The sequence below is a fragment of the Falco cherrug genome, chromosome 12 (genome assembly GCF_023634085.1).
Source record: "Falco cherrug isolate bFalChe1 chromosome 12, bFalChe1.pri, whole genome shotgun sequence".
NCBI lineage: Eukaryota > Metazoa > Chordata > Aves > Falconiformes > Falconidae > Falco > Falco cherrug.
The window spans coordinates 5,903,398-5,919,981 of record NC_073708.1 but is presented as its reverse complement, the minus strand read 5'-3'; the positions used below and the strand labels follow the sequence as shown (position 1 = coordinate 5,919,981).

At 48.8% G+C, this 16,584-nt stretch overlaps 1 protein-coding gene across 1 annotated transcript in view; it reads right to left on the bottom strand.

Moving 5' to 3' along the window:
* The window catches only part of PAPPA2 (pappalysin 2), a 97,185-nt gene that overhangs the window by 38,674 nt on the left and 41,927 nt on the right, over positions 1-16,584 (bottom strand). The window contains 6 exon segments of the mRNA XM_055725315.1: positions 8,868-9,087; positions 9,330-9,465; positions 12,875-13,012; positions 14,186-14,379; positions 14,627-14,718; positions 16,337-16,465. Of these exon segments, the coding sequence (XP_055581290.1) occupies positions 8,868-9,087; positions 9,330-9,465; positions 12,875-13,012; positions 14,186-14,379; positions 14,627-14,718; positions 16,337-16,465 (909 nt within the window).

Here is a 16,584-nt window from a genome sequence, read left to right as displayed (position 1 = left end):
TGCTGGCCAGAGGACTATGGCCTCCATCAGTGAAATGCAGCCAGTAGATTAATTACCAGAGCATGGAACAGGCTGCCCAGAGAGGCTGTGGAGTCTCCTTCTCTAGAGACATCCAAAACCTGCCTGGATGTGGTTCTGTGTGACCTGCCCTGGGTGGACCTGCTTTAGTAGGGGGTCGGACCAAATGATCTCCAGAGATCCCTTCCATCCCTGACCATTCTGTGATACCTGGGATAGAATAAGGCCAAAATATGGGGTTGACACGACAGCTCCCACAGGAAAACGCCTTGGTTATCTGGTGGCTAGGCTCTATCTTCTACCAGGTTACATAGGTGCAAAAACTGACATCAGCCCTCCTGAGGCAGGGGCCAGAGGTGCTGCAGCTTCAGGCAATAACTGGGGAGAGAAGGGAGGGAGCTGTACCCGACTGCCTCCCCTCTGCTCCCTGCTTTGCACGGGACTGCTGACAGCTTTTGCGCGCTGCATTTCACGCAGGGGAAGCAGAGGCAGCCTTTGCCTCTTGCCTTCGCTCAATCTCTCCAGCCAAAGATGCACAGCTAGAAATCCCACAAACGACATACACACACAAAAAAATATAAAAAAAAAATTAAAAAAAATATTGGTGCCGACACAGACATTAAGAGAACGCAATGTGCTGTTGACTCTGGACAAGTCCACCGAGCCAAAGACACGGTGGAAACCTGTAGGCCACAGCCCTGAAAGAGCCGGTGGGCACAGGAGGGGACCACAAAGAAGAACAAGAAGAAAGGGGCTGTTTTTTCAATGCAGACCTGTTTATGAAGTGAGAAATGGTTTCAGGGCAGCTGCTGCAAATTCTTTCACTAGCTTATATTTCCATTTGCTTCCTTTTTAAAGAATTTGTTTTATGAGCACAGCGTTTGTCAGGTCATTAGCTTCTGAGGGCATCTGGTACCAATTGTAGCCCTCTCCCCTCCCCTCCCGCAGTCACCTTCTCTGGGCAGTTGCTTTGCTCCCTGCCTGTGCCCCCGGCACACGCATGCACACATGCTGCCGTCCCCAACTCCACCTCCCCGTGACAGAGCCACTGTCCTAAACCTCCTCATGTGTGTGTCTCTGCACGCGCGTGTGCCAAAGGGGCTGAGCAGCCTTGGTCCCGCATCCCATCCTCTTCCTTACCAGCCATGGGTATGTGGGGAGACGCAGCTGGTGTGCAGCATCCCTCCTACCACAGTGCTACATCGACACAGCACCACAAGGAAGTCCTTACCCCTGCGTGCATCCGGGCACACGGAGGTTATCTAGCCAAATCACAGACCACATGTTTAGAAGTGAAGCTGGGACATGAGCAGCGGGTTCACTGAGTGGCTGTAGGCTACAGGTCAGCTGGGTGGCCACACCAGGACCCCAAGACACATAACTTGGTCTGCTCGTGATGTTGGGTTGAGTTACAGAGTGTGCACCCATCACAGCAGCGGTTTGAGGGACAGTTGGTGGCACCCGCTGGGCACATCCAGCCAGGCCAAGTGCTTGGTTGGAGCAGCTCTGCTGGCACTGGTGGAGCAGCAGTACGTTGTTATTACATCACAAGTAACAAAGCACTGATCCTTTTCAGCACTACTGGGTGTATTTTGGTTTTCTACCGGCTCAGAAACATAACCAGCAATGCTGGTATAAAGTAGATTAAAAGATCAGCAAGTTTCTTACTGTATTATTATATATGCAAAACGTTAACTAGATTAGTTGTACATAAGGGATTGATAATTATAGGGCATAACATCAAAATCTTTCTTTTTGTATACACCACACAAATACGCACACATTCTTTATGTGCATATAGATATATTTCAGAAATCACTAGCTTTCTCTTTGCCCCAAAAGGTAACTAACTTATCACCATTTGCTCTGTGACTAACCCACAAATACACACTGGGTTTTATTTTGGAAATGATCTGAGACCTACCAACTAAGTTCTGACAAGTTGTTCTCATCCTATATGTAGCTTTGAAGTCTGGTGCTGCTATTCCAGACTTGAAGAGGGGCTCAAATCACTGAAAGCTGTCTGATTTTCTCAAATATATCAGTAAGCTTAACAAAAAAAAAAAAAAAAAAAATATATATATAATCTCTACTAACAAACTTTCCCTTGATGACTTCTTTTATTATTATCAACATCATCATGACTATCAGTGTAATACTCTGGGCCAAGACAACCTTGAGCCTGATGGCACAGAAAAGCAGGCAGGAAAAAAAAAAAAAAAAAAAAAAAAAAAAAGCCATGTAGCCCGGCCCCCACATGCCTTACCAGGGTTCGGGTAAAGTGATGGAATAAATCACTGCTCCCAGCCGCTGGAACAACCTAACGAAGGCTGGACGAGGAAATGGTGCAGTTAGCCCAGTTCTGATCTCAGCATGAAGGAGCTCTTTCTCCTTTTGATGATAAATGAAATTCCTGTATCGCAGCTGCAAACTCCTGACTTTTGCCCATTTCTGATTCAGGCCGTATAAGATGCGGGACAAGCCAATACATTGGTGGTTGTTGGTTTTTTTTTTCCTGCATGAAACTTCCAAAAAATTTTCCATTTTTATCCCAGCATCTTTTGAAACTCAAACTAATGATTTGTCAACAACACTTTTACAAAATAGCAAGATTTTTCTTCTCTACTTATTCCACATCAGCACCAGCCTGCGTGATTTTCTGGGCTCACCAAGTCCCATAACTCATACATCAAAGAAAGTTTCAGATCTGGAAATTTGTGAAATTCTGCCTAGCAATGACCCTAACTGCTCTGGAATGATAAGAGCTTTGTTCTGAAATGTGACCAGTTCTATAAACCAGAGCATAACTTTTCCTTTGAGATCCTTCATCTTTCTAGAACAAAAGCAGGAGGCAACTGCCAGCAATGAAGCACATGGAGCCAGAGGTGGCAATGCTGGCAGGGAGACATCATTTTATTGTGACAAACCCCAAATCCTGAAAAGCTGCAATTTTGCATTTTACAGCAATTATTTCATGGAACCCAGAAAAATATTGACGGATTTACCCAACTCAATGCTAAGCCAAGCCAAATACAGTGCAGCTGCCTAAAGTATAATAAATCACCCATAAATTGCTGTAGTATCTAACCCAACTTTCAACCCAAAGATTGCTGCTAAAACAACCCTTATCATCAAGCTCCAACTCTAACAGGGGAAAATCATTATAAGAAGTTCATCTCATGGTGCAAATTTTTGGGGAGGGGGGGGAGGTTATAGAAGATGTTGATGGAAGGGTAAAGGCTTCAGCCAAATCTCCTGAAGTTAAAAGTAGTCACTGCATGTAGTCTGGTGGAGTCTGAATTGTAGCATTGAACACCAATGAGATAAAAAGTGTTTACCCCAATGTGGTCTAGCAAAAGAGAATAGCTAGGAAGTGAGAAAACGTGTTTTGGAAATACTTGGGAATTTCTCCCTTCAGGCATGTTTCTCACGAAGGGGAAAGGTCTCACTTTTCCAGTAAATCTGATGGCAACCGTCCTTGTGGGAGCAGGCTACGTGTACAGACCCAACAGTGGTGATGCTTCTTGATTACGATCTTCATTGAGGTTGCCATCTCAAGAAAAGCTGTTTGCTTCTGTACGTGACTCCTAAAGAAACTTGGCAAAAAATAACATCCCTGTGAGTCATCGGCTGTCATCTACCTCACAGAGAAGAGGCAACAGTAAGATGTCAAATGTCCTGTTGGCTCCTCCATAGCCGTAAAGGCAAAGGGAGAAGAAGCAAGAGCTGTTCGATCTTCATATATTTTCCAATTTCTTTCCATGTTTTTTTTGCCGTTTGCTACATCAAAACACATTGATAGAAGCACAGAAAATGAGGCTGAATGGGATGTCACGTTTGGTCCAGTCAGCTTCCCAGCTGAGGCAGGACAGACCATACCTGCATCACTCCTGAGGGCAGCTGGCCTGACTCCTTCCTGAAGGCAGATGGTCCACCTGCCTATTGCGAGGCCAGCACACAAGTGGGATTTACCTGCCAGTATTCCTCGAGGGTGCATATTCAGCTGTTCCAGAGAACACCTTTATCCATATCTGATCCCCACAACAACAGACCGTACCTCATTTCTACCACCTCCTATCTTGTCCAGAGCAATTCACTTCTGATCCACATCCATCACCACGATGGACATAGAAATAGCAGAGGGATTTCAAAAGGGAGCTGGCAAGCAGAAGCCACAGCTGGACTGCAAGACTTATGCTATAAGATTTAAGGAGAAAAACGTATTTATCACGACAGAGAGAAGATAAGGAGAGGATCTGATCACTCTGTACAGACACAGATACACAGGAAAGTCACCTGCTGACAGGAGGCACTTAGACCTTTCAACAGGGATGGAGCAAAAGCAACAACTTTCATATTGAAATAGGAGGCAAATTCCTCCGGAGAGGGTTACTGGATATAGAATAGCTCAGCAAGGGTGATGGTGGACTCATCACCTCCTGCAGCCTGTAACGTGAGATAAGAGAGCCTTCTAAAGGACATGTTTCATCCAGTTTCTGTGAAAAATGCCAGTGCCTGTACATGATGCTAGGGAAAGCAAGGCAGAATGGGGGCAGGCTGGCGGCAGTGGTACACTGAGGGCTTTGCAGGCAAACCTCAGGGTCTCCCAGCACTCGTTCCCTTCTTCAATGGACGTGGGAAGGAGGGAAGGGTTTGTGGGATTCATGCAATGCCCGTACTGGTAAGAGAATAAGGAATCAAGATCAAGCTTCAGGGTTTCGTCAGGAGCCATGCCAAGGTCAGGAAGAAAAGCTGCCTTGCACCTCACACAACTACTCTGTGTTGCAATTCACCTTCCCTCAATGTATTGGGGGTTGGCCATTCTTGGAACAAGTTTGTCAGACCAGGTGGCCCTTTCCATGAGGTGACACCAAGCACCTCATTTCTAAGCTGGTCAGCTGCCATGTTGGACTAGGGATCAAATTTGTGAAAAGCCTTTGTGTTGGGAGATATTTTTTTTCTAGGTGAGACTAGCCAGTGTCAGGGAAAGACAGAAGATGCCTTACGCATCCTAAAAGAAGCCCATATGCAAAGCATTAAACTCCAGAAGGTGACTAGGCTGCAGAGAGCAAACAGAATGGGGCAGCCCACGAAAATAGTCCCTGTGCTCCGAGGGCTTCCCTTGTCACCTCCAGATGGACACTGAAGCCACCAGCTGAAGCAAATGATCAAGTCCTACAGTAGAGCCTTGGCAACTGCTGCTCGTCAGCCAGCCAGGGACCCACCAGAGAAGTGCTAGAGGTCAACGGGATTTAATGCCAGAGGAGAGGCACCTGGAGAAGTCTCAAGGGCAGAAGCAGAGGCCGAGGTGAGCCCATGCCGCAGGACAGCTGATCCTCAGATTCATTCTCAGGAGGCGTTTTCCTCCAGGCCAAGGAGAAAGGATACGCGTGGTGCAGTGCAGTCACAGCCTGTTCTGATGAGGCTGCATTTGCCTGGAAGAGGCAGGGACCAGACCTTCAGGCGATACGTGAGGCAGACACAGCTCCCAAAGCCAGCTGCACCACCCCTGCAGAGCCTGGGCAGACACTGGGAGGACGGAGTGGGGATGGAGGTACATCTTGACCCAAGCACGGCTCAGCCCATCAGAGGTGACCTTGGTATGCCCACATAAGGGTCAATCCACTTTGTGCATGGTCCCTGACCACAGGGCACCCTAGACCAGAGGGAAGGAAATGAAACACCAGCATCTCCACCCAGGGTCCCCACAAATTTTCACCCGAGCACAGACACAGTTCACAAGTTGATCCTTCATAAATTTGGCAGTTGAAAGAAAGAAAACAAGCCAAATAAAACCTACTTGGGAAATGGCCCTCTTCTCTTTCCTGGATAAAGTTTAGCAATTGAAAACATGTAAACAATGCCGCCCTCCATCTTATTTTCTCTCCCCAGCTTCCACTCTCCATACAAAAGGAATCTAAACCAGACTCCTCTTGATGCACTAAACCCACTTTTGGGGGAGCAGAGGAGGGCACTCACACAGGAAAGACAAACACAATGCAGATTGCATTCTGTAGCACCTTTCCTGTTAACTTGCCAAGGCATTTCCCAGCATATGCTAACATAAAATAAAACACACTCAAAATAAAACCAAGCTAAAAATAAACATAACTGAGGAAATGAAAAATGTTCCCCTAGTTCAGTATATATCCTGTACCAAGGAAAACAGAAGGAACTGTGGCTCTGTTTTAAAATACAAAGAAAAGGATGAAAGCTGGAGAGTTTGAGTTTCCTGGGCGGAAACTCATTAAATGTCTGATTTCTACTTGACCTCGTAAAGTTGTGATTGCGTATAAAAAGCAAGGAAGAGCCCTGAGCTGCTGGCAAAGACAGTGGAGACGGGGCTCCTGGTGCTGGTAGTGAGGTACGAGGGGCCGACACCGTGTTACTTTAGTCTGCAAGTGCTCTCAGTGCTTCAAGCGGGTCTGAAAGCAGAAGGCAACTCTTTTTTTTCAAAACAAGGGTGTACTTTCCTAGCCTGCTGCACCCTGACCTGCTGGAGATGGCTGCATTTCATCAGCAAAAACATAATCTCTTTCTTTTCCCCAGCCTGCAAAGCACTTCGGGATCTTTCAAGATGAAAGGTGCTACAGAAATACCAAGCCGTCATATATTTATTATTTTGGCAACGAGCATTTCTAGAATCAAGTCAGGAAACCTCGTTTCTTTGTTGCTTTTGTTACTGTCCCTTTCTTGGGTTATTTTAGGAAAGCACTCACATGCATGTGCTGTATATATGAGACTGGGTGCATGTGAACACTCAATTCAATTCTTTACAGGAATAATACAGATCTTCTGTGATCTTTTACAGTCAAATGTCTCTCAACCTCTTAAGATTTTATATTCCCAGATTTTTATAGGGGATTTTTTTTCCCCCCAGACTCCACCTGCCTTATAAGAAATGGATTATTAGCTGTTAAAAATAAGAATAGTGCTGTACAATAGTTTTGGAGCCGAAACAGATCTTAAAAATATAATAAGGGAAGGATACTTGGATGTTTCCTGACTCAACAGAGGCAGATCCTTTATTATTAGCGGGGCTACTGGAGGCTGTAAGCCTAACCTCCCTCTAAATATTCAAGCCTTTTGTCCAGAAAAGCAATGCTATATATAGCATTTCCTACTCCAAAAACTCTGGGGATCTGATTTACTCCAAGTGTTCGCTAAGGGCATGTGAGTAACCTGCAACTCAACATAGCACAGCTAAGCCAAGGCCACAGGGAGCCCACGGGACAGCAGTGAGAGGAGGAGGCGGAGAAGACACAAAGATCCTGCTGGGTCCTGTCATGCCCATGCAAAGGGGACAACATGCAACTCTGTGCACTTTGGTGATACAGAAACGGGCTTGTACTTCATCTATAATGAGATTTTTAAGAGAGAACCATCTATTTCCCCCTCTGTTTGTCCCTATAGGAGCTTCTCCCCATCCATAGGTGATGCTCAGCTGTGTCCGGTCAGTCTGTTCCTCCTTACAGATACTTCCGAGGGGGAAGCTCTCAAGCAATGAGGGCGCAAAATTATTTTAAAGGATAAGAAAATGTAACTGAAAAACCACATCAGTTGGCTGGGGTCTTAGAAGCATGTGTGTGCATAGCTGTAATGGCTACCAGGAGGAAACGGACTGCATTTCAGGTGGATGCTGATCCTTTAATGTAAGGCTAGGAATAATATTTATATGCTGACTCACTAAGATTTATGTTTCTGTATAAATCACACATGCACTTAAAAAAAAAAAAAAAAAAAGTAAAAAGCAACTGCAGAATATTCATGGCTTCCAGAACTCTACATAAATCAATTATACTGTGATCCCACAAGCTTTTAGACAAACACACGCACACTCATTTGTTATCAGGGATGTTCGTCCATCCAGGGCCATCAACAGAAGAAAAATGACAGTAGCAGTGATGCGATGACCCGAGCCAAAGCCCTTGACTCTTAATATCCCCACAGCTCCAGCAAAGCTTGGACCCAAAATCAGTGTTCTCAGTGGTATGGTTTGAGTAATTGGCTGCACCAGAGCGCTGGATCGGCAGCACGCCTGTAACTTCAGGGAGCCCGGGGTCCCAAAGCCAAGCCACACTTGGCGGGTCTGGCTGTCGTCAGCCCCACTACCCCTCTAGGACAGAGCTGAGCACCATCCTTTCATTTCTCTTTGGGTCATGCCTCTGCTCAGCATGCTCTTTCTGCCACCTTTATTTAGTCTGGTTTGGACCATGGTCCTTCCCTGTCCTTTCCCCAGCACAACCCGCTCAGAGAGCGGCACCCATTCTGCAAATGCCACCTCTCGTTTGCAGCTTTAAGATGACAGCCTGCAAGGGCTGGACATCAGTAAATTAAAAAGTTGTTGCTACTATTATTGTTATCACCACGTTACGATAGGGCAGTGTGAGACTTGGTGAGGAGCCCGGGATAGATGGGAGCCAGCACAGAGAGGAGGAGGACAGCTTCATCCCCACCTCCCACAATCTGGGGAAGACTGGAATGGATAGAGATAGAGCTTGCAAAGCACATGCTGAAGAAGCCAACATTTCAGCTTCAGCAGCAGCCCTCAGTGGTAACCTCAGCAGAGGGAGCTTGGTTTTCCTACCAAGAACAGTCCCTTAATCCAGTTTTGTGCAGATGCACGGGCCATGTGCATAATCACACACAATTTTCCTGCCTTCCCCCCGAGCCAGCAAGATAAGTAAGCCAAGACTCATTACGCTGGATTTTCCAGCACCCCAAAAGCCACCTGAGAACAGTCCCAAAACACTCAGTGAGTAGATGAAAACTCCAGAACTGAAGCACAAAGCCCCAAAGGAGGGAGGCATTCTGCGTGCCAACTGGGAAGTGCTCCAAGGAGACCATACCTGCAGCACTGATCACCATGTCCCTCTTCGTGTTGCAGGAGACAGGTGGTGGGCTCAGAGGAGCCAGGCTGAGCTGAGGTCCGCAAGGCCACGGCTGCGATGCCCACGAGTGGGGAGGAGAAGTTGAGCAGCACTGAAGCAGCCTGGTGAGAAGGGTCCTCCTGTCCACGAGTCACATTGATGACAAGGGGGTTGTGCTGGCATGACAGGTCATACGTCCCTGTGAGATGGAGTAAAGAAAGAAGCCACTAGCTCAGCTCCAGAGATATTTTCTCTGGTTTTGATTTTCCTCCTCTGCTCCCCGCCACATCCCAACAGACTACCTCGGAAGCAGGAGATGCTGCAGGGTGGGGGACAGGGGATGTAGCACCCAATCCAGTGAGATATTGCAGTAACGGTGGGGGTTCCTGGTGTCCCTGCTGGGACAGCACAGACTGGTGCCACAGCCCATAGGTTGCTCACCCAAAGAGTGGTTCAGCCCATCTACATCGCTCAGCTGGACAGTGACCCTCGGCTTGTGTTGGTTGCTTGGGATGGTGCCATCAGAGGCCAGGAAGACCAGGAGGGAGGTGGGCACCGCAGGTCTCTCAAAGCACACCTGGACAGGAGGGCAAGAGAGACCCTGAGAGCGTGCATACCTAATACAGCCGTTCTGATCCCATACATGCAAAAGGGAGAGAAAGAGGGAGCGTGGGGGGAGAGCAGGAGCAGCCTTATGGGGTCAGCGGCTGTGGATGTGCAGGGCAGCAAATGGGTGAGAAGAAAGTAGGGAAGGAAGGGTGCAGGGACAATCCTTTCCCTCCTGACTCCCCTTCGCTGCACGTATCAGTTCAGCCTCACCATAAATTTATGGCATCTTCCCAGCTTCCACACTTGCTGCTCTTATAATCCAGTAACTCGTGACTGAGACCTGGATAATGCCTTTTCTGCCCTCCCTTCACCAGGCTCCAGCTCCCACCCCACATGGTGCTGGCTGGGCAAGGAAGGCACCCAGAGAACACAGCTACTAGCACTGCCACCGAAATATTCCCATTTAAAAAAAAACCAAACCCAAAGGACAGCCCCAGTACCCAGAGTGACTGCAACCTATCCATCACCCAACACATGGCAAGATCTATAGGAAGAAGCCCTGTCTGCTCAGAAAGCCAACAGCTCCCCACTTGTCTACAGCCCCGAAGGCTACAGGAGGCAGCCAGGAAACTCACAGCATCAGTCACGGCAGGACAGATGTTCTTTGGAAGTAAGAAGATAGAAATGTTTTTCTCCCCCACCCTGGTACCCCCCCATCCAATGCAGAGATGTGTTTTGAGCAAGATCCACCCCATGGATTGTTTTTGTTGAGTGCTGATGTGGAGGTAGCCCAGAAAATCAAAGTGAAGATGTATTTGGGAGGAGGACAAGTCCCAGCTGGCTGGGCACAGCCCAAAGAGCAGACTGTGGGAGCGGAGGGGACAACCACACAGTTTGTGATGGCAGCCCAGCCTCAGGGTGGTGCGTGCCACGCCAGGCATTGCTCACTCATGGGAGCAGAAGAAAACCTTGGACTTCATCCCAGGGCTCCCACCCTGCAGGGAGGTGCTCGGCAGCAAACACCCCACGAGCGAGTCCCCACCATTGCTTACATGCTGGCTTGGCCAGGGCTTGCTCTGATGGAGGGCTGGCCCGGCTGCAAGGAGCGGACCAGGAGGCTCAAGCATTTTTGTTTGGTACCTCCCCACAGCCTCCCTTGCTGAGAAAAGTAGGGAGAGATGAGAGAAGAAACAGGAAAGCGAGAAGGGAGGAAAGGAAAGCACGAAGAGAAGAAAGCCGAAGAAGAGCCAGCAGTGCTCACAGCCTGCTCGGAGGAGCCAGCCGGGACAGAGCTGCAGCTGGGAAGCTCCAGAGGGCCAGCCGGATTTTACCCAGCCACCTGCTGCCCGCTCCTCCCAGCGTGCTTCCTCAGGGGAGGAGAGATGGTTGGAGAAGTCAGGTGAGGCTTTCCCTGGACTACACAGCTTAAGGTGGAGGGTTTAGTCTTTCCCCTTCCTACAGTGGAAGAAGCCCTACTTGGAGATGAAGGACTCTGGCCACAAATTAGACCAAGAGCAGCTGACCTGCCTAACATCCCAAATCCTTTTTTCTTTTTAATACCTATTATGTGCTTGGCCACAGCAGGCTATCTTCTTAATTTTTTCTCCCTCCCTCTCCCCCTTTCTGTTTAATTTCCTGCATGTTAGACATCCTGACTTAACTTACAAGTGATTTTGATTTCTCTGCTCATTGGATGTGTTAGAAACCGAGAACAAAGCATGGCTGGAGATCTGCAAATCCTAACGATTCCCATCTGCAGACAGACCCAAGGTACGTGGTAGATGCTTTGTCAGGTGGCAGACACACACCCCTCTTGCCCTCAGCCTCCTTACAGCATGTCCCAGCCTTTCCCTTGCTCATTGGTGCCACCTCTTGAGAAACGCTGGAGGAAGCAGTTCCTACCACCTGATGAGTTTTGTGGTGTGGCTTTCACCCGGGTGACACAGGTGCAACAGCTTGAAAATGTCCATGGGAGTTGGTGGCCATGAAACAAGATGCACACGTGCGGACACATGTGCACGAACAGCACCATTCCTGTCTGGGCAGGCGGGTCTGCTAGGCGAATTGTCAACAAGAAGCTGTCTTTCCTAACCCAATATGTTACCAATCAGCCAAACTCTATTAAAAAAATAAAAAGGGGGGGGGGGGGGAAGAAAAAAGAAAAAAAGAAAAAGGGCATATTTATTACTAGTCCATAAATAATTTTATGGGCGGAAAATAATAGCACTCCTAGAGAGAGCACGGAGAACCAGTAATGAAAGTCTTTAATATAAACATCCATAGAGGAAGAGAACTGACCACAAGCTCCAATAAAACTGGAACACGCTTTAACCCCTGGTGAGAAGTGGAAAGCGAGCTTTCATCTAGGTAGGGCAGCGGGGGAGACTGCTGCCTTCTCGCTAGCAATGGAAGAAAGGAGGCACATTTGTCACGGCCAGAGACTGAAGCCGGAAAGTAGGTTGCGAGCACACAGACAGGGAAGAAAGGAGGGGGGGGGGAAAGGCAAACCAGCTAAAGGAAGCTCTCTGGAGACACAAAGGACCTCAGGGGCCATAACAGTGTTTATTGACTCAGGTCTGACGATTCACCAAGTCGTCCGAGCGCCTTGGGAAGAGGCCCTCGGCCTGGAGCAAAGCAGGGCAAGGTGCCCCTTGAACCGCGGAGGAAGCAGCGCGCCAGGGCCCAGCTTTCCAGCAACGCCAAGCAACACCCACGAAACCTCTAAACTGTGTCTGTGGTCAGAAAATCAACACTGTAAAAGCCACATTGGCCTAACTCTCAGCTCTCTGTCCTGCTCCTCTGCGTGTCGGGACAGAGAGGTTTGACCGTTCCAAACTGTCCTCCCAAAGGCAGCCCCCGAGCCCCCCTTGGGCTACCAGAGCACCACCCTGGGCACAGAAGTGCCTCCTTTGGTTTGGAGTCACTGGGGAGCAGGAGGACCTGCATGCCCCAGCCAATTGCTGTGGGCTCGGGAGCAGCCTGGAGGGCTCTGGTCCCCTCCGGACGACAGACTATATCCAACCTTCTCCTGGTGCTCTGCACAGCCCTGGGAGCAAAGGCAGCTAGGACTTGAAACACAGCTTGCACCCACCCTTCACGGGTGTAACGGCACAGCCTGATGGCAGGGGACAGTCAGAAGCAAGTTGTTTCTCAGCCTCAACACATTTTTGTGGGCTTCTGGTTTTAGGCACGCTCTTTCTCCTGGCACTCTGCCCCAGGATGGGTTTGCTGTTCACAGTGGGAATGGGGTAACTACATAAGATCCAGCCACAGGCATTTGGGGTTTGTGAAGAGTTCATAGGATACCAAGTCCTATCTGAGCAGTTTTTAAGACTGCTGTAGCTCCTACAGGACAGAAAAGGATGGGTCTTTGTCACCGAAGTGCTGGGACAAAGACAATCAAATTCTTCTGTGCCTGATTGCACGTCCTTACTTACCTTGAGCCAAACTCCTCCATCACCCACGGGCATCCTCTCCTCATCTGGATCCTGAGCGTTGTCTTGGCTGGGACTGCAGGGGAACCAAGCAGCCAGGGAAAGGTCCTTTGGCACATCGTGAAGGTGGGATTTACATATCTGAAAGGAGAGATTTATTTCAGCACAGAAAGAAGCAAGGAAAGTGAGAGAAAGAAACACCACCTACAAAACCTCAAGGAAGAGTCAACAAACACTGAGAAGGATCCCAAGTTGGTTCCTAGCATGAAGACATGATGTGGGTCCCTAAGCAGGAGTGACGTGTCACCACCCACACGTGTGCACAGGGGGCCTTGGCCATTTTGAGGTGCTGTAATTATGCTCTTCAAGCACCCCATGGCATCCGTGGGGCTGAGTAAGAAATAATGAGCCAAGCTGTGAGATGGTAGGTAATGCCACAGCCTCCTGATTTTGGCTGGGCTGATGAGATCCAAAGGTGTCATTCATGTCCCTGAATACCAGTCTTCTGGGCATTCGATACCCTGTGGTATCCCAGACAACCCCACAGGCCTGGCAGATGTGTGTCATTCTAGAGGAGCAGACGCCTGAGCCCAAGGCATCTCATTAGACATGTACACCTGTCTAATCTAAAAGCAATTTAATCACGCTGTAGGTCTCAAGAAGGTTGTTTCTTAGGTCAATAAAAGGCTAAAGATGACCTCTCTATGTATTTCTTGCTCTTCAGCTTTCTGGGGAAGAACATACACATACCACACTAACACTAATCAGATGAAATCCTGTCCTAGACCTCCAGGCCCTGCTCCAAAGCCCGTATGAAAGATGGGAATTCTCCCATCGATTTTTCCTTGGCTTCAGATCAAAGAGTTTGAGAGCAGCACAGATGCTGATATATGCATGGTTTGATCCTTTCAGGCCCTGACCGTACAAGGTATTAGACTGACGGGATTTTTTTTTTAAACCAGCAGTAGGACTACTCACATGCTCAAAGTTGTGCATTTAGCCGGTGGGACAGGGGGGTGTCACTGTTTAGCAAACTGCATGGTCAGGCGAGGTGCTCCCTGCCTTGGTGAAACACCCCTCCATGTACTGCAGTTCCTGGGCTTAGGGACTACTGAAAGAGGGGGGTGAGAAATGGCCAGGTCTTCTACTGGCTCCCTGCATGGGAATACAGTAACCACTGAGCCCTGCTAGAGCTGCTTTGTAGGTTTTGGGTTTGCCTCAGCACACTCCTGCAGCAGTGACTTCCCCAGCTTTACTGCGCGGGCCTTGCTAGAAAAGTTTTTTTTTGGTTTTTTAGGCCATGTCTTCACTCACCTTCACAACAGGCTCTCCAGTGACCAAGGAAGCAGGGCAGGACTTCACATCCTGATGGGAAGCATAGGCTTTGACTGCCCACAGATCCACATATCCATCAGGCGTGTAGGGACCACAGTCCAGGACACTGCTTGTCTTCTCAAACTGCTCACACACCCCGTCCCCATCATGCACGTAGCACAGGCTTGGTTCCCCTGCAAGGAGAGCAGGGATTACCTGCTTACAAACCAGACTCCAGGATCATACATCTTCTGCTGTCCTAGGAGGCATGCTGACCCTGGGATTTCCCACCACAAGGCCCTGACAAGATCTATGGCTCATTCCAGCTGCAAATCCACATTTTGTTGCCTGAGGTACATCACCCCTGCTCTGAGGAGCAGCATGAATAACACACACTTTTGACTCTGCTTCAAAAGGATGTCTCAATCCATTTGGACTCACCAACACAGTTGAACCCTTTTTCCTTTTTACACTTCCTGGAACAGCCATCTCCATCCAGCAAGTCCCCATCATCGCATTCCTCCTCCAGGCTCCTAAGGAGACAACAGCCAGATGTGTTAGCACCACCCTTGACTCAACACCTCTGCGCTTCTGCCCAGTCATGAGTGAGAACCCCTAATTTTGGTTCCATTTCCACAGAAGCAGGGAGAAGAGGAAGGACCACATGTGGAATAAGGTAGAAGAGAGAAAATACCACATCTTGCCAGGTGATCAAAAGAGATTGTAAGCACAGCATATGGGAGGAGGCATGACTGTACTGTGACTTTCTTATAGGACCTGAGGCAAGAACTACAGGGGAAAAAATTAAACTATATGCAACGAGGGAAGTAGAGAACCAAGCATCAGGAAGACTTGCTGCTGGAGAAAGCAAGTGTTGGAGAGGGCAGGAGGTTCTGAGATGGGGCTTGTGTTTCAGTGGGAGCTGGAGAAGCGGGAGGCAGGAGAAAGGGAGTGGGAGGGAGAGGAGGTTAGCCCAAGAGGAGACAAGAATCAGCCCCCAGCTGACATGCATGGCATCTCACAAGCAAAAAAAAGCCCACGTAGTTTTCTTGAAAAGGTTCTGTCCTCATGCTGTAGAAAATACACCTGATGGGAAAAGCTGGCAAAAATGCCTCAATTTGTACCTATTATAAAGTTACATATGCCAAACACCATGAGCAAGAAAACCTTCAGACATACATCTTGTGATGCTCACCCACCTCCCCCTTCATCTAACAGGGAAGATCCACTGTGTCCCATCTTCCCACTTTTGGCTCACTTCCACAAACAGTACAATGGAAAAAAACTTTCACAGACAAAGCTTCCCACACGAAAATCTCAGCTGCTATCTGCCTATTCCTGCTCCTCTCACTTTTCTACCAACTTTGACAATGGAGCCTAAGGGGTTGTTCACTCTGTCTAGACCAAGGCTTCGGCTAGTATGAATTCATCCTAAAACCGTAGCAGATGACACCGCTCCAGCAGCTAGCCCTGCCGTAAGCCTCTGTACCTTGCTGGGTCTTGTATAAAACCACAATCCCTCCTGCACTTGCTTCAGTTACCCACTTCCCTCACACTTAAGAAAGCCGTGTTCAAAGGAAAGCGATTCTGAGCAACCTGGAAGTTGAAATGTGAAAAAGCTGGAATATGGAAATAATTATCCCCAGAGAGAGCAGGTGAACCGTTGGAGTCTCTCAGTGTGGAGGCAGTGCACCCCTCATCATTTGGGGTCTCTAAACAAAGATGAGACAGCTCTCTAAAACCACCACACTGTGTGGGACTGAGCTTGCTGCAGAACCTGATCCTGCAGGGCCACCACTGTGTGCCCTGGGCAAGAAGGTATATTGGCCAGTCCCAAAGGCAGGTAGGTCCCTTTGGGGTCAGACTGTGCGGCACTTCGCTGAGATGGGCCAGAATCCAAGCACTGCAGTCCAACATGGAGTATGTTCAGGTTGGACCTCTCATCCAGACCCTGCTTCTCAAAAAGACCATCCCCTGGGCATGTGGCAGTTTACAAAACACAAGCTCTATCATCCAGACTGATGAGGGATTCAGTGCCCCATCTTCAGCCAAGCACCCATGCGTGGAGGACCAGCCCGTTGCTTCTTGCTGGGGCAGGATGACTTGGCAGCATAAAGAACCTCAGCTGAGAGCTTGAGTTTTCCGACTTACGTGGTCACCTTGCCATCCCCACAGTAGGGTGCTCCATGGACATGGATGAGCGGTGGGGAGGCTTCTCCTGAAATCGTCCCAGAGACTGCCTGTACCTGGTAGCGGTACACCTGCCCGGGTGTGACTTCCCTGCAAGAACAGAGAGGACTTGAAGAAGAGAGCAGGAGGGAACAGCCCATACATCTGCAACAGATTTGCTCCCCACGGCTACAGAAGTCACGTGCCTGTGCCCGGGCAGTATCACAGTT